Source organism: Puma concolor, chromosome C2, assembly GCF_028749965.1.
Source record: "Puma concolor isolate L17-30 chromosome C2, mPumCon1.1.hap2, whole genome shotgun sequence".
Taxonomy (NCBI): domain Eukaryota; kingdom Metazoa; phylum Chordata; class Mammalia; order Carnivora; family Felidae; genus Puma; species Puma concolor.
This window is the reverse complement of record NC_141675.1, coordinates 30,783,551-30,803,528: the sequence shown is the minus strand read 5'-3', so window position 1 is coordinate 30,803,528 and position 19,978 is coordinate 30,783,551. Positions and strand designations below refer to the sequence as shown.

General features: G+C 53.1%; 1 protein-coding gene and 1 long non-coding RNA gene across 2 annotated transcripts in view; both read left to right on the top strand.

Annotated features, from left to right (window-relative positions):
• The first annotated feature begins 3,746 nt into the window (after positions 1–3,746).
• On the top strand, positions 3,747–14,955 carry LOC147577172 (uncharacterized). Its single transcript, XR_015239990.1, has 3 exons — positions 3,747–3,853; positions 10,814–10,960; positions 14,588–14,955. It is a non-coding gene; the product is annotated as an uncharacterized LOC147577172 (long non-coding RNA).
• Positions 14,956–17,188: 2,233 nt separating this feature from the next.
• The window catches only part of KY (kyphoscoliosis peptidase), a 46,939-nt gene continuing 44,149 nt past the window's right edge, over positions 17,189–19,978 (top strand). Inside the window, exon 1 of the mRNA XM_025913801.2 lies at positions 17,189–18,059. Within this exon, the coding sequence (XP_025769586.1) occupies positions 17,924–18,059 (136 nt within the window). The 5' untranslated portion in view covers positions 17,189–17,923. The remainder of the gene's footprint in view (positions 18,060–19,978) is intronic.

Genomic DNA, 19,978 nt, shown 5'->3' with positions numbered 1-19,978 from the left:
AAAAAAAATTAAAAAAAAAAAAATAAAGACCCTATCTCCAGGTGTGCCTGGGTGGCTCAGTCAGTTAGGCATCAGACTTCAGCTCAGGTCATAGTCTCATAGTTCGTGAGTTGGAGCCTCTCATTGGGCTCTGTGCTGACAGCTCGGAGCCTGGAGCCTGCTTCGGATTCTGTGTCTCCCTCTCTCTCTGCCCCTTCCCTGCTCATGTTCTCTCTCTCTCTCTCTCTCAAAAACAAATAAACATTAAAAAAAAATTTTATCACCAAATACAGTCACATTCTGAGGCATTAGTGGTCAGGACTTCAGTACAGGCTGAACAGCCCTGCCCATAGTTTTCTCTTTTCAGAACGTACACATTGCTAGAAGCTGAACTGTGTCACACACACGCACATACACACACACACACACACACACACACACACACACACACACACAAATATACTGAAGTCCTAATCCACAGGGACAGGCTCCTGGACTGTGCTGAGACACCTAAGTGCAAGACTTCCTCTGGCACCCGCTAGCTGAATGATGTTTTCCTACACGCTGGCGTGTGGCCAGATAGTGTTTAGACACTTACATCAAGCAAGGAACACGTGCAAGCGTAGAACCAATAACCCTGGCTTCCAATGAGCTCTGGTGCCTTGGGCAAGTGACTCAGTATTGCTGACACTGAGCTGTCTTTCCAGTAAAATGGGGCTAACCTGTCCTGAGCACTTCACAGGAGAGCAGGGAAGATCAAATAAGATAAAGCAAACAAATGGCAGCATATTTTGAACCGTAATCATACCAAATAAGGGAAAGTTATTAAAACTTATGTTACTTCTTCCTTGTGAGTAAACTAACATGTCACCCACAAAAAGATGACATTTCCAAAGGCATGGCTGTCATTGGTGGTGCTTCTTCACAGCCGGTGTCTGATGGGTCCATATGTCACCAGCCCTACTTGGGCTGGAGCCTGAATGAGCTCTGGGGGTGCTGAGACTTGTTCCAATGAATGGTATATGTAAAGGGTTCCTTCCTGCTGTGCCAGGGAGCTCCAGGTGGCTGAGCACTGCTTGTGCAGAGGTAGAGTGGGGCCTGAGCTGGGTCCTCCGCAACGTGGAGGACGTGAGTGGGCACTGGCATTCCCAGTGGAGAGGATCAGGGCAGAAGTCAGTGATTTGCAGAACCAGCACAGTGTGGTGGGTACAGGCCAGCCCCTGGAGCCAGGTTTGAATCTAGCTGCACATCTTTGGGCAAGGCTCTTAGCCTCATTGTGCCTCACTATCCACATCTGTGACATGGGAACTTTTCATGGAGTGGTGCCCACTCTATAGGGTTGTTGTGGGGTTTCAATGAGTCATATACGATGCAGTCTTAGAGCAGTACCTGGCACATGGTGGGCGGGCCAGGGAGCATTAGCTGTTATGGTTCACCTTGTTCTTTCATTAAACTAGGTTAAGCTGCTGGTTTGTGCCTGGCACCATGCTAGGCACACAGTCTTGCCCTCCAGAAGCACGCGGTACACATAAATGTGAAAAACACTTGAACAACTGACAAACACGCTCTCAGAGATAAGCCCAACCATTTATGGAAACCAGGAAGAGCACGTGGCCTGGCCTGAGTGGAAGTGGAGAGAGGACAGACATGGGATGGTAAATCCAGAAAAGCATCCCCAGGAAGGTATCACCTGGTCCAGTCTTGAGGAGTAGTAATACCTTCAGAGGGGGCTGAGGGAAGGAGGGCACCACGTGCAGAGAGATGTGGGGGCAGTGGGGTCCCCATGGCAATGAAACATCAGTTCTGGGTTGGGGAAGCCTAAGCCCAAGTAGAGACGACCAAGAATACATCTGAGAAGCAGGTGGAAGCCAGTGCCTGGTGGTTCAGGTACCCTGCCACGGGCTTGGACTTGATCCCATGTGAGTTTGAGCAGGATGTAGCATATTTAGATTTGTGTTTTAAGCCTGAGCACATCAAGAGCTCAAGGTGGAGGGAAGAACAGTAGAGGGGAGAACACAAAGTGACCAGCGAGCAGGACAAGGGGCCACGGCGGTGGGGATGCAGAGAGAGCAAGGACACCAGGAATATTTAAAAAGGACATGGAATGATGTGACTGGGGGACTACATGAAGAGGAGGAAAGGGTGCTGGCCCATGAGGGTGCCTCAGAAGGAGAAGTGGTTTGGAGGAGGACGAGTCTGACATGCAGTTATAAGTCCGTAACGTGTAGTTGTAAGTCCTGAGCATGGAGGCAGCAGCCCAGGGAGAGGGAGAAGATCAGGGCAGAGGCCCAGCCCAGAGTCAGGGAAGGCACAAGCATCTGGGGATGAGTAATCAATGAAGGGACCTCCAGGAAGCAGAGGAGCAGAGGTCAGAGCCCACCCTGGTGGAGGGAGGATGTGGTGAGGCTTGGCCACAGGAGGGCAGTAGAGTGCCCACAGAAGGCAGGCCAGAGAGGCAGAGGGTGAGGAGGGAAAAGGGACCGCCAGGAAGCAGAATAGCACATGTGGACCACCCTTTGGGAGGTGTGAGTGAAATGGGGAAGAGAAAAAGGTATAAAGTAGAATGAGGGGAGAACTGTTTTTTAAACAGGAGAAGCCTGAACGAGGACCAGCAGGGGCAGAGGTGGGGGACGGGAGAAAAAAGTGCTGCCTGCAGGGCCTGGCCCCCAGGAGGGCAGAGGGCATGTGTGCCGGCCCGGGATCCTTTGGGGGTAAGTGACGGAAAACCTGATCTACCCTGACCTAAGAAACAGAGAATCTGTTGGCTCATGTAACTGAAACATTCCAAGGTAGTCTGACTTCTGGCACAACCGGATATCGGGGCTCAAGCGGGATCACAGGATCTGGCTCCTCTCCCTCTGTCTCCTGTCTCTGATTCCTCACTGGCGACCCCATTCTCAAACAGATGCACCTTTTTAAAACATTTTTTTTTCAACGTTTATTTATTTTTGGGACAGAGAGAGACAGAGCATGAACGGGGGAGGGGCAGAGAGAGAGGGAGACACAGAATCGGAAACAGGCTCCAGGCTCCGAGCCATCAGCCCAGAGCCTGACGCGGGGCTCGAACTCACGGACCGCGAGATCGTGACCTGGCTGAAGTCGGACGCTTAACCGACTGCGCCACCCAGGCGCCCCTGGATGCACCTTTTTTAATTCTTCTTTTTAAAAACAGATATAACTTACTTCTAAAAGTCACCCTTTTAAAGTGTACAGTGAAACTTTACAATTATTTTTAATATATTGACGATCACTGCTGATTCCAGAATATTGCCATCACCCCCCCCCCCACACACACACACACACACACCAAAACCCTGTACCCATTAGCACTCCCCATTTCCCCCTACTCCTGGCCCCTGGCGGAGAGGCTGTGTGCAGTTTGGGGAGGAGTGTGTTCACATTAGAGGCAAATAAGTTGCAAAACTTTTTGTGAAAATAGCACAGAGAGCCTGAAAAATCATACCTGATCTAGTCGGTAGTAGTTAAAAACCTCTTCTTGTGCTCAGAAATTATTTTCCAGTCCCCAAATTCCACCTTTTTAACATACACTGGCTCTATTTTTACTTAAGATCTTTGACCCACTTACCCAGGCATTTCAGTCCTCCAGAAGCCATGGAATAGTGACTAAAGAGCTTTCCCATGACTGAAATCACCATCAGCCTCATCAATAAGTAACAAGAACTGAGGCACGGTTAGCCTAGGGCAGCATTGGTGTTATGTAAAATACTTAATGATCCACACCGCACAGGAGCTGAGCAATCAGAACAGATAGCAGCTGTCAACAGCCTGGTGGACCCATACCCTGCAAACCGGCCAGAGAGGGAGCTGGGCCCCAGAGCCTGAGAGCTACTGCACTGCCTGACACCTGAATTATGTGAGTGACAAGCATCAGGGCTGGAGGAGTGGGTAGAGGGAGAGGCCAGGATATCACCCCAGCGCAGTGTCTGACCAGAACCCCCAAGAAGAAGCGCATGAAGAGGAGGAAAAGGGCTGTTGCTCTGAATCCATGGTCTGTGCTCCTCTGGCTACTATATAGCCCGTCTCTTTCATTACCTGCAACTTTGAAGATTGATGGTCTCTGAGACATAAGACAAATTCTTTTGGTAGTGAGGGTAAAAGTGAAGGTGGTGGAGGTGATGTTGGTGGTAGAAATGGAGGTGAGATGGTGATGGCAATGGAGGGAGTGATGGTGGTGAGGTTGGTGTTGGTAGTACTGGTGATGGTGGTGGATGAGTGATGGTGACGGTGATGGGGACGGTGGTGGAGATGGTGATGGTATTGGAGGTGGAGGGGAAAATGGTGACAGTGGTGGAGGTGATGACCTCTTGATAGACATGTAGCGATAAGATGTGCTTTACTAAGAAGGAACAAGTCCAAGGGGAAAGTAGAGAATGCACTCAGCTCTGTGGAAATCTATCAGATATGAATACTCAGCAGTCTACCTGAAGAGCAGTTGAGTTCAGTGAAGAAACAAATGATTTTATGATGGGAATTAACTGGATACCAGTCAGAGAGAAAGCCATTCAGAAGATGGGAAGGCCCGCTTTGCTAAAAGCGGATCCAGAATGTGTTCTTGCCTTGTCTTGAAGGTCAAGACAATGCCACCTCCACTTCTCCCTGCTCTGGCTGGACTCATCTCCCAGGAGCCAAGAGCCATCCGGCAGCTCCCCTCCTGGTTGGCTCACAGCAGGACAGCCTTTCTCAGTCCTCAACTTCCTCCTCACACTGAGGTGGACAGCTGGGCCGACAGGGAGTCCCATGGTCATGGGCTTCATGGCTTCCTCCATCCATGACCCAGCCAGGTCATGTCAGAGCACCCCAACAGTTTGAAAGCGCAGACACTTTTACAGGCCCCAAGGTCCTCTGTCTAGAGCAGCCCCACAGTGCAGCCCCAGAGCACACCGGAGCCCCATACTTCCAGGTCCTGCACTTCCATCAGGAGGGTCTGAGCAGAGTCCCGTGATCTGTTGTATGACAGCTCCCTGCAAATCCTTCCTCAGTGGCTAGAGCACAAAGTCTGCCAGCTGCCACATTTGGAGCCAGAGAGTCAGTCCCCTTCCAGGATGTGTCACTAGTCAGATAGGTCTGTGAAGCAGACCCATGGGTGTCCCACTGGGTTTTTCATACTTCCAGGCTGTGAAATCCTGAAATACATATATTAGTTTCTGCCTCCAGTGTCTGCTCATATTTGGTCTTTGAGCCCAGTTCCCAACACAGAGCTCCTCAAAACCTTGTAATTTCCTGGGCGATAGGAGGCTAGGAGGAGGTGACGCTTGGTGGACTCCTGGGTGGGGGCTCGTCACCAGAAAATCCAAGCCATGATTAGAAGCTTAAGCCCCAGCCGCCATCCTCCAGAGAGGGGAATGGAGCAAGGAAACGGGTTAATAATCAATCATGACTATGTGATGAAGCCTCCATAAAAAGCCCAGAAGCATGGGGTTTGGAGAGTTTCCAGGTCAGTGAATACATCCATGTGCCAGGAGGATGGTGCACCCCAACTTCATAGAGACAGAAGCTCTTGCATTTGGGACCCTTCCAAGTCCTCACCCTATATACATTTTTAATCTTTTTTTTTTTTTTAAACATTTTTATCTCTTTTTGAGAGACAAAGAGAGACAGAGCACAAGCAGGGGAGGGGCAGAGAAAGGGAGACACAGAATCCAAAGCAGACTCCGGGCTCTGAGCTGTCAGCACAGAGCTCAATGCAGGGCTTGAACCCACAAACCATGAGATCATGACCTGAGTCGAAGTCGGACGCTCAACCAACTGAGCCACCGAGGTGCCCCTAGTCCTCATCGTATGTAATCTCTTTACCCAGTTGTTCACTCCTATCCTTTAAAATATCCTTTGTAATAAATCAGCAATAGTAAGTAAACTGTGTCCTGGGTTCTATGAGCTTCTGAAATACACCATTTCAAGGGATGACATCCCACTAATTTTTTTCTGGACCCAACCCAGTGCCTGAACAAACCGGCTCTATTTCCTGGGACTGTGGCCAGCCGAGCAGCACCACTTCCTGAATCCTCCTTCACCTATCTCGCTCACTCTTGCTGCCTTGGAATTGCAGCCCAACCCCACTTCGCTCTCACAAGGTGTTAGCACGAGAGTCAGCCCCAGGCTCTGTTTCCTACCCTGGAAAGACAGCTACCTGTCTGTCTTCCTCCTCACTTCCAGGGATATAGGTAACAAGTCTGGGGGGAAATTGAGTTGGAAGAGTACCGCCTGGGTCTGCGCTAAAGATACAAAGGCTGAACTGGGGATGAGATATTACAGTGGGAAACTGTAGTGACTGAAGATTGCCGTGAGCTGGCCCAGGCAGGCCCGTGACAATGATTGGATGGGGTCAGGGGAGGAACCAAGATAGCTGTGTTTGGGATCTCAGCCTGAGAGGCAGTAGAGCCATTAATAGAAATAGGGAAGAAGCTGGGACTTGAGCACGGGTTTTCGGGTAAGACAGACGTGGAGTCTGGTCCAGGTTCTGCCATTTACTAGCTGTGTGCCCTTAGGAAGGTTACTTGTATCTCTGGGCTTCATTTCCTCACCTTTAAGGTGGACACAGTGATGACCTTTCCCCTGTTTAAGCCATAAATTGAAAGAATATTCAGCACAGAGCCTGGGCCATAGCAGGAGTTTGAGAAATGAATGTGTCATGTCACCTTTATTGCCTTGGCCTAGCCGCTGAGTTTCCTCATCTGCACAGAGTGGCTGGAACTGAATCATGACCTCCAAGGTGCCTCTCTGCCTGACCATCCAGGGGGAGACAGAGGGCCCCAACCCTTCCTAGGATCACTGGCTGGTGAAACAAGGGATGTGGGAAGCCTCCAAGTCTGTGGAGGGAGTTCCCTCGGAGCCCTGGTCGCTGCCCATCCAGGGCCCACAGCGAGTGAGGGGACGCAGGGAGGGGACAAGGGGACCGACTTCTGACTCCTCCTGGTGCAGTGTCTCTGACTGTGATTAGTGTGACCCCACAACAGAATCTGATGGAAATGCAGATTCCTGGCCTCACTTTGACCAGAGAATCAGATTCTGGGGATGGGCCTGGCACCTGAACTTGAATGTGCCCCCAGCGATTCTGCTGCCTACTAACACCTGAGATCCACTGTCAGGACCCTGAAGCCAGGAGCCCAGGGTCAAGTGCAACTTCTTCCTCTCCATGTGCTGAGCTAAAACGACCTTGGTTTATGAGGGTCCTCCTTCCACCGGGAGCCTGATCAGAAGCCTTTGTCGCTCTCCCCTCTCCAACCCCAGCTACCCCAGCATGCACCCCCCTGTTTATGTCTCCAGAATTTCTTTTTCTCTCTCTGCCTCTCTCCCTGTGTCTCTCTCCATGTCCATCTTCCCGTGTCTCTCTACTTCTCCCTCTCTCCCATACCCCTCTCATTCCCCCCACCATCCCTCTCTCTCACTCTCTTTGCTCCTCTGCTCCTATTGTTCTCCCCTTCTGTCTCTCTTTACCTGTCTCTGTCTCTCAGTCCCTCTATTTCTCTGTCTGCCTCTTTCTCTCTCTCTCGCTTTTATGGGTTTTTCCTCTTCTCTCTGTCCCTCTGTCTCTGTGTCTCCCTATTTGTCTCTCTCTGCCTCTGTGTCCCTGTCTCTGTCTCTCTCTGTCCCCTGTTTCTCTTTCTATTTCTTTCCCTGTCTTCTCCCTCCCTGGAGGCCTCCCGGCTGGTGGCTGGAAACAGATGGCTGTCAGGCCTTGGCCAGAGGCACATGGCATCACAGGCTCCTCCCCCAGTGGCAGCTTTTCAGCCACCACCTGGGGAGTGCAAACTGTCCTGCCACCAACAGGTCCCTGTCATCACTGTGCTCCAGGCCTGGACCAGCCCCCAGCCCAGCCTGCCTCAGGTAACCCTGTGAGAGAAGGCAAGCTCCCTACTCCCGCTTGCTCAATAGCCACTCCAGGGGCCAGACGCCCCGCCTCAAGGAAAGGGCAGGGGGAAGAGGAAAGCCTTGCACCAGTAGGCTTGTCCCAGTTGCAGCACGGGGAGCTAGGGGTCCTCTGTGGACACAGGCCAGCCCTGACCTCCCTCACTGAGAGATATGGTTAAGGCCTCCACCCTGCTCTGCGTTTCCTACCAGGAGCTGGGGGAGAAGAACCTAGGCTGGTTGGAGTGCCCTAAAGCCCCCCACCTTATTTCTCCCAGACCAGCAGGGTGGGGCCGGAAGTGACCTTGTGCTGCCGACCTTAGGCCAGCCCTGCCCCACCTCAGTCTGCATCAGTGTCTCCTGAGAAGCCAGGGCTCCCCACGCCCCTGTTCTGGCCAAGAAGGGAGGGGTCCCTTCTTCCCTGGAGCAGATCCCAAGGCAACCTGGGGAAAACCTCAGCACCGGATAGGGAGAAAGGGAATGGATGTCATGGGATCCCTTGTTACCACGTGTGCCACGCAGGAGGCCAGCTGCTGACCCCAGAACAGCTGTGTCAGGCAGGAATCAACACACCCATTGTCCCAGAGAAGGGACACGACTCTTCCAGGGCCCCACAGCATCTGTGGGGGACCCAAAGTGGCTTTGTTACACACGTGCACGCACAACTGGAGTTGCTTTAAGGGAACACCCACTGCGGGGCTCTAGGAGAATGCAGATGAATGGCATGGTCTTGACAGCAGAGTCCCTGCGCACAAATAACACGGTACGCACACCACCGCCTGATGTTCCTGAGATCCCACCAAGAGGTGCACGTATGGGGGCTGTTTCTGTCCTTGCTCCTCCCATCCAGAGTCCCAGAGGTGCCCTGATAATGAGGTGAGTGGTTGCCTATCTGAGGTTGTGTCCCAGGTTCGGGGACCAGACTGGCTCTGTTTATGGACCGTCACGGTCGCATGCCAGCCACGTGCTGGGCCACACTCTGCACCACCTCCCTTTGTCTTCTGCCCTGGGCAGCGGGCATGATTGCTGCCAGGTTACAGATCAGGAGACTGAGGCTCTGACTTGCCTCGCAATGCTGGGACTTGAACTCCCTCGTTCGTAGGTGACCTTCTCAGCAGGAAAACAAAAACAGCCAGCAGGGCCTCCCCACCTTAGACCCAGGGAGGTGAAGGGGAAGGCAAAGCCCGGGGGAGGCAGGAGAGGCTCTGCTGGACTAAACTGGCCTCACAGGTGTCCAGATGCTAGCAGAGCCGAGGGCAGGCCCTGCACATGTGGGCTTAGGGGGAAGGCCTGAGTTTTGTAGTTTTCGTGCATCTAAGAGGCCACTGAGCCTGGGAGCCTTCCCCGGAGCCTGCCCTTCCCTGTCCCCAGCCCCCTCCCTTCATCTCTCCTGGCTGGACGGAGGACAGGAAGGCAGGATGCAGTGGGAGAAGGCTGGCTCATGTTTCCCCCCTCTCTTCCTGGCAGGGATTACATGGTGAGGAGGGAGGACAGCTGAGCTGGCAGGGGGGTGGCCTGGTCATGCCGAGGGGGAAAGCTGGGGAAGAAGGACGGCTGAGGTAACTGGGGCCTCGAGCAGCCACTCTCCTCACACATCCCCCCTTTCCAGCCACTGTGGGGCCCCGGGGCCCAGCACCGATACCTGGGTGTCTGCATTCCCTTCCCCCAAACTCTGCTCTCCAGGGTAGGCAAGGGCAGACAGACAGCCTGACTTCAGAGAAATGAAGACCCACAAGTCCACAAGACACAGAGGGGCTCACATGAATGAGGCCTGTGTAATTCTAGAATCTCTAATTTGCAGTGCCCCTCACCCAGCCCCCGACAACCCCCCCTCTCCACAAGCTCTGCAGGGGTTAGAGAGCCTCTGTCTGGTAAACTGCAGGGCCACTTCACCCCGCCCGAACCCCTCTCCCTGAGCTGTCGCTAGAGCCCGTGATTGCTTGGGCCACCTACCTAACCATCTGGAAATACTCCGGCCTTGGGACAGTGGTTGTCAACACTTACAGTTACTCATCAGGTGGTCAGGGAACAATTTGGTGGCATCAAACAACAAGAACTGGGTATGGATCCAGAAAGTGCCAGGAGCGATATGTCAGTGGGAAACTGTACATCCTGGGTGCCAGAGGGGCCTGGGGCTAGGGCTCACAGACTCCTGGCTGCAGCCCTAGCAGATGGGTGGTGAAGCTGAGCTCTCCTGCCTAGGGCTATGCTGAGTCTCCCCAGGAGGAGAGCTCCGACTGGAAAAGTAAAGCAAAGCTGGACACTAGACTGGTGTACAAATGCCTACAGCCCTGCCTAAGGTGCTTGGTGTGTCCTGACAGAAAGAATCCAGAGCCAGGAATCTTCCAGAAGGACCCTGGACCTGGCAGAACCACCAAGGCATGCTCCAGTTCCACGTCATACAGGTACAACCTGGCATCTAACTCCAACAACTGTGCGTGTCCCTGCACCTCCTTCCAACTGGTCACCGTAGGAGTGGTTCCTACCCAAACACACTTTCAGGCAACAGTCCAGAAGTTAACTGTCAAATGGCATGCTTTTCAATTGTCCCAGACCTGTTTGCTTCAGGCTCCCGTTCTGATGCTCAGTGTTAGCAAGCACTTTCAACCTAGCCCTGCCCTTCAGGTTTTATTCACGTGGAATAGGTGCACTGAGTCCTAGTTCCTCATCTCTAAAACGCAGGGAATCACCTCAGAAAGTTGCTGGGATAAGTAAGACTAGTGAAAACACCCAGCACAGGGTCCAGCACAGAGTAGGTGCCCAACACACATTTATCCTTCCTTCTTTCCTTCCTTCCTTCCCTCCATCCCACCCTTACTCCTTCTCTCCCTTCCTTCCTTTCTCCTCTCCTGTCTTCCTTGTCCTCCACCCAGTCTCTCTCTCTCTCTCTTTCCATTATTATCCTCCCAAAATGCAGAGTCTACGTATCTTGGTTGATCCTCCTACAGCCCCTTCTCTTCTCTTTCAGCCTCTCAGGACTGTCTTGGTTCCACTTCTCCCTTCATAAGTGGATCCGTACACTGTTTCCCGGGTCAACTATGAGAGAGACTCATTCATCTCTGTGTCCTCACAACACCAGACACAAGGCCTAGAGCACAGTGTCTGGTTCCAGATGGTATGAAAAAAATTGGTAATGGATGGAGTGGGGGCACAAATGGGTGAACAGATGAATAAGTGGATGGGTGGAACAAGTTAGATGAAAGGGATAGAAGAACGGGGGTGGCGGAGAGACTGAGGGGTGATGTTCAGGTAGAGACGGAGGCGTGGGTGAACAAATAGCTAAGTGAGATGGATGGATGAGACAGTGACTGGATGGGTGGAGAGATGGAATGGATGGACAGATATGAAAGACCCTGTGAAAGCATGGATTTGGGGTGGATAAATGGATGGACAGAAGCACATGCCATGGCTAGCTCTAGACTGAGACAGAAAGGTACAAAGAACTCACTCTGATGCTTTTCATCCCAAATCAACGTTTTCACTGTCTCCTTCTGCTCTCAAACCCTAAAGATGTGGTAGGGAAGGAAAGGAGTGGCTGACAGCAGCAGGAGCCAGATACTATCTTCATGGCAGCTTTGCCAAGCACTCACTCACTGAGTCCTGCCCCAGGCCACAGGCATCGTGGTGCTCAGAGCCACAGGACTGGAGAAAGGCTGAGGACACCCTTGCCCCTCCCTGGCCACTGCCACCAGTCTCACCCACCCCAGAAGATGCTGCACAGAAGGGGACTGACTGTGTGAGCAGAGCTTTGAGTGTCCTCATGCTCAATACCAAAGGCTGGAAACTTGCCAGTTTCACTTCCCAGTCTGCCTCTCCCCCAGCACAAACTTGCACACTGGCCCACGCTGAGGTTTGGCTGGAAGTGGCTTCTATGCTGCCCTCGCTAAGCCCAGAGATCTTGAGAGCAACTGTATCACCTTCACTGCCTCATCCCAGTGATAGAGCTCCTGACACAGAGTTGGCATAGAAAAAAATGTGGTTAAATAAAATGGATAAAGAGTCTTAGACATGACTGACTATCATTTGGGAAAAGACCAATGTAATACAAAACAGTGGTAGACCTTGATCTAGGACACTGAGCTTGAAGCCCAGCTCCCCTATTTCCCATCCATGTGGCCTTGCACAAATATCTGCACCTCTCTGAACCCACATTTCCTCCTCTGTGAAATCGGGATAGTAGTTGACACCTGCTCAACTCTCTTCTGAGGTTGCAAGTTTTCCTTCGGGAATGGGCTTCTCATCTGGTCCTTCCCGGTCACCCCCACCGGGGAGGCTTGATAGCCAAGCCCCAAAGCTGAATCCCTCCTGCCCCACCTGGTCACCCAGAGGGCAGAGCAGAACGTTTTGGGAGGGGACGTGCAGGCTGCAGGAGGTAAGCATGTTCCACTTTCCGGCTTCTCTAACTGGGGCTATGCATAATCACCCTGACCTCAATCTTTCTTGGTGAATTATGGAAAAAGAGTTCTCAGAAAATGAGGCATGTGCAAAAGTTCCACTAGGCTCCCTGTCCTCCCCCTCATTTCACCCTTCCCAACTTAATAAAGACCATGGCTTATTAGCTGTTCCTATCCAGCTCTCCTTGTCCTGTGCCTGCACACGTGAGACTAAAAATACCCGTGGCTCCTATTAGAGGCTCTGCCCCAGGGACAGGCAAGGCTGGAGTCCGAACTGACACTAGAAACTCGTTCCCTTGTGCCCCCTGGGATCCAGGCCACGGCACCTGTCCCGTTTGGGGCAGATGGGCACCAACCTCATTCCGACAGTCCCCAGGGGTCTTCAGGGGTGATCAAAAGGCTGTTCTGACTTCATTTGCGTTTTTGTTCAGACACTCCAGAGCTGTCTCCTGTGACCCTCCTCACCACCTCATTAGACAACCTCCCACCACCCAGGTGTGAGGGCTCTCTCCCAGGGGGCACATGTCACTCAGAGCACTGGCTGGGGCCCTGCAAAAGCGGCTGGCCCAAACCTCAGCCTGCCAGTAGAAACGACATCTGTGCCCCTTTTCACTAACACACGCAGAACGGCAAGCGTGTTAGGTTTGGCGTGAGCCCTGGGCCCACGTAGAAGCCATTGGTGGCTCACTGAGAAAACTGCACAAACTCACTTCTTGATCCTGTTTCAGCATCAATAAAATGGGTGTAAAGGCATCAGCCCAGCCCCAGGGCACTGTGAGTGCTACATGAGTTCATGGAAGAAAAACGCAGAATTCTGTACAGAAGTAGCTGACTACCAAGGGACAAACTCTGAAGCGTCAAGTCCGCTTCAGAGGACCTTTCGTTTCCATCAGGGAGGCGGATCGAGGAATATGCAAGGGGCATTTCAATAGCTCGGCAATAAACACTTGGGGAAGCTGAAGAGGTAATCTCTCCATGGGCTTTCATGTGCCACTGGATACCTCTGTTGGCATGGCCTGAGATATTTTGGAAGTGGTGATGAGAGACAAATTGATTTTCATCATCTCCATCCACAGGAAAAGGCCAAGAATGCCATAGTGTATAAAGACTCCAAAACTCAAATGACCTGGAATTTGGGAGGTAGTGCTCCCCATGTTTACACATCGTTATGTGCAAGAAGATGGGATTGTAATAAGCTACAGACAGAAAAATAGGGAAAATCAATGAAGGTGTCACGGATAGAAATACTGAAACAGGCTGACGGGCCGATCAGGGAGAGACATGCCAAAAAGGCTGAGAAAGGGAATTGTGTTTAACAGAAAAGTCACAGCTTATGGCTCCTGATTGGGGCGGGGTGGAGGCGGCTGCATGGGACTGAGCAGGGCTGTTAGAACCAAGCACTCCCCCAAATTCATGCTCCAGATGGCTCTGTCAGCAGTGGGAGAAGGTGCCTTTAGAGCTGCTTGTCCTCACTTAACCTCCTTCTCTTCCATCTCGTGATGGTCAGAGAAAAAGGCACAGCAGAGCAAACGCTACAAATCTACGGGAGGCTGGCGCACCTCTGGGCTAAAGGGAGAAATCTTGGCTGACTGGGAGGGTTCGTTCTGTCTGATTTGATTCAAACATTTATTGAGCACCTCCTGTGTGCAATACACACAGGAGGCTCAAGTCTGATAGAGGGACATGGGAGGGGACTCAAGAATGAGGAAGACCGTGACCTGGCCCTCGAAGAGCTTAACATGCATGGTCTAAGGCCAGGCCATGACTTCATCATACACTTTGCTATGAAACAGGAAAGACCTGCCGTAGTTTGGGAGAGTATTTTTTTTCAAACCTTTAAATGTCTGTGCCATTCCAGTAGGAAAAAGAAAATGAGGATGGTTAAAAAGCACCACAGAGAGCTGGCATTCTCTAGGATCTCCAAGAACTGGGGTAATCAGGCAGGCTTCAGGGTGGAGGTGAGGGCTGGTGTCAGACTTCAAAGGATGACTAGACTGTACTTGCCAGGAATGTCCAAACAGGTATTTCGGGAAGAAGTGACAACAGTAACAAACTCAGAAGTGGGAGTGAGCCAAGTCAGGCTGGTCAAGACACCACAGGAAGCCTATACCAGCTTTCAAAAAGGTCTGCGGGAAAGGCGTCTGTCTGGTCCCCCATGTAACAGTTTGCCCATATCAGCAGAAGCCAGGGTGTGAAGAGGCTGGGATGTGGTCTGTGCTCTTTACCAATGTGCCCCCACTCTCTTTGTGCCCCTTCCCCACTGCACCAATGGAGAAAAGCATGTCATGTCTACAAACTGCCTGCTAAAAGCCTTTCATGTACTGGTTTTGTCTATTACATCTCTATAGAGAAGAGAAAAACTTACCTCCCAGGATTTCTAGAGGGGTGAAAAAGTTATGACTGGTGATCCCCCGAAGAACCACTAAGCCTTTGGAAAAATGAAAATGTGAGTCAGAACACACCCTTTCTGGTGAAAGCCTCATCTGCCAGAAGCAAGCCTCTCCCTGTCAGCCACTCACCATCTCCAAGACAGCTCAGGGCTCAGAACCATCCGGACAACTGATGAATCCCATCTTCAAGCAAAGGTGTGGAAGCAGTGTGGATAATGGAGGATAACGGCAAAAATACGACCATTTTGACTGCTCTTTGTCTTTGGGTCTCCTGAAGTTTCCAAGTCATTGTGATGAAAATTATTAAAGGTCTGCCCAAGAACGGAGACATCCCCTGATTTGTCAGATCCTAAGACAAGGATGCAGATGACTTCATTAGGTCAGAATGTGGAAGTCCCAGAATTCCATGTTATTCAAGACGGTGGCAGGATGGAGAGGCCAGCATGTTAAGGAAAGCCTAGAAGCAGAGAGGTCAGATAGATGTGTTTGGGAAGTAGTGGGCATGGCTATGGCTACAGCATGTGTGGGTTGGCAGGGAAAGTAGAAGAGGTGAGTATATAGAAGGGGGCTGGACCCAGGGTGTAAATCACAGGCTGAGGGTCTGTTCTCTGTCCCATCGGTTGAGGGGGGGGTTGAGCAGAAGACATAGACCCTCTGAATAATACCTCATAGCCTCCTCTCCTGCTTCCCCTCCGCTTTCCAGATACATCCAAATGCCTTCCTGTGGCATCCTCCTCTCAGCCAAAACAAGTAGTGTAGATGAGAGGATGGGTCGACAGAGTCTAGGGCTGAGGGGAACATGAAGACTGAGGAGAGCATCTCATCTTTCTGCCCATGCTGCTGGCAGGGAGCAGCTGTGCAGGCCCAAGACACCAGCTACTGGACTGAGAGCCATGGGTGGGAACATGTGGAGAGTGGGTCCAGGTTCTAGGCAGCATCAGGATCCAGGAGCAACAGCATTTTCCAGAGAAGTCAAGGTAACACAGCCCCTATTTCATGGGTTGGTTCCAAAGCAGTGTTTTCACTGCATTTTTGTCACTCAGGAAACATTTATCAACATCTGGACATGCTCTGGGTTCTTACAACAGGGAAGTGGGTGCTACTGGCATCTAGTAGGTAGATCACAGGGATGCTGCTAAGAATCGTCCAATGCACAGGACCACCCCTCCCTCAACAACAAGGAACTCTATGGCCCCAAATGTCCATAGTGCCATGGATGAGAGGCTCCTCTCTAAAGGATCTGTCTTCAGACATCCTGGAGGGGCAGGAGGCCCCCAGACCAGCTTCCTGGACCTCTGGGTGATACAACCCCCCATCATCTCCTGCTTCAGAGGCAGCTCTGGAATGGGATGTCATGTAAGCAAGCTCCTCACAGTGACGCTCTCCAGCTGGGGAGTAAGGAACCAGGATGGGAATGCAAATTTCAGGCAAGGGGGCTTCAGCTTCCTTGACCTTCCCACTCGGCCCCATTGAGTAATGAGAGGTGCTGCACAGAAGCTTCTGTTGGGACCTACACCCTTGAAGGAGGTACACGGTGCTTTCTCAGGTCAGATGGGGGATGCCACCTAGGCAATCTCTAAGACTCCAGGAACTTTAAAGAATCCATTGTTCTTACTTCCCTAGCCATCTAGAAAACAAGCCTCAGCCAGCCTCCCAGGTGTGTGTGTGTGTGTGTGTGTGTGTGTGTGTGTGTGTGTGCGCGCGCATATGCACACATGCAGGCAGGACAGCAAGGGACAGGACTCACTACATGAGGAAACATGCCTTGGGAGTTACCCACCTACGCCAGTCCCGCAGCTCAGCTCTCTTGGGACTGCAATTCAACACTGTCAGAAACCAGTGACATCTCCTTCCTCAGATGCCCAGTGGGCGAGGGGTAGTGGTGACGCAGCAAGGCGCTGGCCTTTACTGGCAGACAAACTGTGAGTCACAGTCCGCGGACAAAGATCTTCAGAATCTGAGGGTAGATCTGTGTGTCCCCCACCCCCCACTGACTTGTCACCTCACCTGTCCTTTTCCTCCCCCCTTAAAATCAAGTATGAATGACAGCTACCATTGCTGCGCGCCAGGCACCTCAAGTACACGTTCTCACAACAGCCCTGTGAGAACTTGTATCATGCCATGATAGAGGTGGGGAAATGGAAGGAAATGGCTTGTCCACAGTCACACCGGCAGCGAGTGGCCAAGCTGAGACTGGAACCTAGGCCTACACAGTAGAGTCTGCCTCCGAGGGGGAGGCGGGGGCTCTCAGGAACCACACTGCAAGGTAGGGTCATCACACTCCAATACGAAGGGGCCCAGAGCAAAGGCTTCCGGGTGCACGACATTTATTAATGGTGGAAACTTAAGTTAGGGGACTGGCCCAGGTTGGGTGGGCCCACCGTGCCAAGGGCTAGCAGGCAGATGCCGCTGTAAACACTCCTGAGACCCAGAGCCAAAGGGCCTGTTGCTGCTGCTGGCTGGGCAGGCCGGGCCCCACTAAAAATAGATGGGTTCTCAGGTCCAGCTCCCTGAGCACAGCAGGCAGGCTGCTCCCTGCACCAGCCTCCTCCTCTGCCCCTCCCCCCCTTCCCCAAGGAGCATGAGCCAGGCTTCTAGAAGGAACAGAGATGTTAAGACTTTCACCACAAGCCAGAAAGAACTGTTAAGTTGATGCCCAGTAGTCATGTTCCAAGTTCTGGTGCAGCCATAATCGCAGAGGTCCGGACCCCAACACCCTACCCATCTCTCTCTTATAGAGGAAGCCATCAACCTCCAAAACCCACCCGGGGAAGGGAAGGAGCGGGGCCACCCCGTGCTGCTTTTCCTTTTCCCGAATTTACTCTCACTGTTGACAGCACCGTGAGATTTCTGCGTTCGCCGAAGGCTCCGGAGAAGGTCTACCTCGGGCCCTCCCGGGAATCCCGGGACCAGCTGCGGAGACCAGGCAGCGCCCGGCCAGCGGGAGAAGGGCTCTGGAGCCCGGGACGAGCGCTCCAAGCGCACGGGGTAGGAGGCGCTAGAGCCTGTGGCTGTGCCGCCCGCGGCCTGCGTGCAGGTCAGGGCTCGGCCCGGGATTTCCTTTCAAAGGTGACTTAGAGCGGCTTCATTAGGGTAGCGCCCTCCCGGGCGGGCCCTAATGGCGTGTTTGGCAGAGTCAGCGAAACGCGGCGCCCAGCGGCTCGGCGGCGGGGGAGCGCCCTCTCCCGCGCCCTCGCGGTCTCCCGCGCCGGCCAGCGGCGCGCACGGGGCCATTTGCAGTGCAGGCAGCCTCGAGAGCGGCCGCGGCGCAACGGCGGGGAGCGAGGCGGCACCATGGAGCTGAAGAAGGACAGCAACGCCGTGTCCATCGACATGCTGTTGATCGTGCACTCGGAGAAACGGCGCGCAGCGCACGGCACGCACTCGGACCGGCAGGCGGACCCGGGCGCGCTGCCGCAGCGCAGAGGAGGTAACGAGCGCCCGGCCCGGGCCCCCAGACCCCGGCACCTCGGCCTCCTCGCCTGGGGCCCGCCCGCCGGGGGGCGCCCCACGCGCCCCCGAAAGAGGCCAGGGAGACCGACCCTCTCTCCCCACCGCTGCCTGCTCCTCTTGCTCCTCTGCAAGCACCGGCGTCCCGTCCCGTCCCGTGGCAACGCGCAGCCCCGTGATTGCCCCGGGTTGACTCCCTGTGCTTCCGTCACCCCCCGGGAGCCAGCTTCCTCCCAGCCACTCTCCGAAGGGTGCACGACAGGGTTGGAAGATGCCTGGGAGGAAGGGGGCCAGAACCTCAGTCCTGACCCCTGGGTGACCGAGGCCTGCTCCTCACATGGCACTTTGTAGAGCGCAGGGGACCCAGGGGAATCTGTGTGCTGAATCAGACTTTGAGACGGGGAGCTCCCTTGGTGTCCTTGCACAACTCATGGCCTCAGTTTCCCCTTTCTTGAAGCCTCTCTCAGCCTCCTACAGTAGAAGGCATAAGGGTGGTGTAAAAGGCTTGCTAGAGTAAGCTGAAAATCTGCTCTCTCCGCTCTCACAGATCTATTAATTTTACTCCTCCTGTAGACTTTCTGAGAAAGGGTAGACTGGAAAAATAAAGTGACTCTTTATAGAGCAATTGTGGAAAGCAGCACTCAGGCCTCTGTAATCCCAGAGGAAAGGGCACACTGAAGAGAATACAGATGGAGAATAGGGGATGTTAAAGCCCCTCAGAAGTCCTAGGTGTATGATGAGGCCATCCCGAGCCTTCACGGGGGCTGGTGTGAGGTTTGTGCTAGGTTCACGGAGGGCCAGTGCTTTGGGACTGATGTTTTAACAGCCCTTGGTGCATTGCACATCCACCTGCCACCTGCCACACTGAAGCAATGGTGCCTTGAATGGCTTTGCCCCCACCAGTCACATAGGCTGGACCTGCCCCATGGTTCCTTGTGACCTCTTGGGGAGGAAGGCAGGGAAAGAAATAGATTCTGGAGAGCTGAGAATGTTGATAGGTACTCCGATCTCCCGCGGGATTTGAGGCCAGTTGTTTGGGTTAGTTGGTTCTTCCATTCCCAGAGCTGCTCCCAGGAGAGGCGGAAATGCCCCCCACCCTGCGTATTTGTAATGAGGAAATCGGCAGAGGCCCTCTGCTCCTTGATAGAAAAGAGACTGCTTCTACTCTGGACACTGCAGTCCGGAAGGCCTCCCCCTATGCATGGCAAGGCCAGAGGACCCCCACAAGGCCTGGCTCCAGGCCAGCCTGTGAGTCCCTCCCTCCCCCGCCCCCTCTGATCTCATCTCTCCTAAAGGCTCCAACACTAGAAAGAGAGGGCCTTTCAACAACACAGGGAAGCCTCGGAAATGCCAGGGATCAGGACTGGTTCAGAGGTGTCTGACCCCTAGCACTAACCCTACAGTCTCCAGACCAATGCATTTCACACTCATGACCATGATGCAAGGCAAGAAGGCCCTGCTTGCCAAGCCCTTTCTGCTAGTTTCCTCCACAACTTTCCTGACGGAGGTTTTTTCCCAGACACTATGGCAGTGCAGAGACCAGTGTCACTTATTTACAATCAGACAGTTCTGTACCAGAGTATAGAAGAGTGAGAATGCACAGCCTCTGAGGCCTGCTGGGCAATGGTGATGTCCAGGAGACCCCTGGCTAAGCCAGCCTATGGGCCCACACAGCCCAAGGCAGGGAAACACTGAACTAGACAAGCTTGTTCCAAGGCCTCCTGTTGGTGCACAAGATCCAAAACGCCCCCACACCTCTTCCAGGCATCTCCTCCTGTCCCCCCACCGCCCCCAGCCCAGGTCCTTGGCTCTGCAAAGGAGGGCCTGAGCTCCATTACTGTCACGGTACAGAGGACTGGGTGGCTTTCTGCTCTGTCCTTGTGGCAGAAAAGAGTCAGA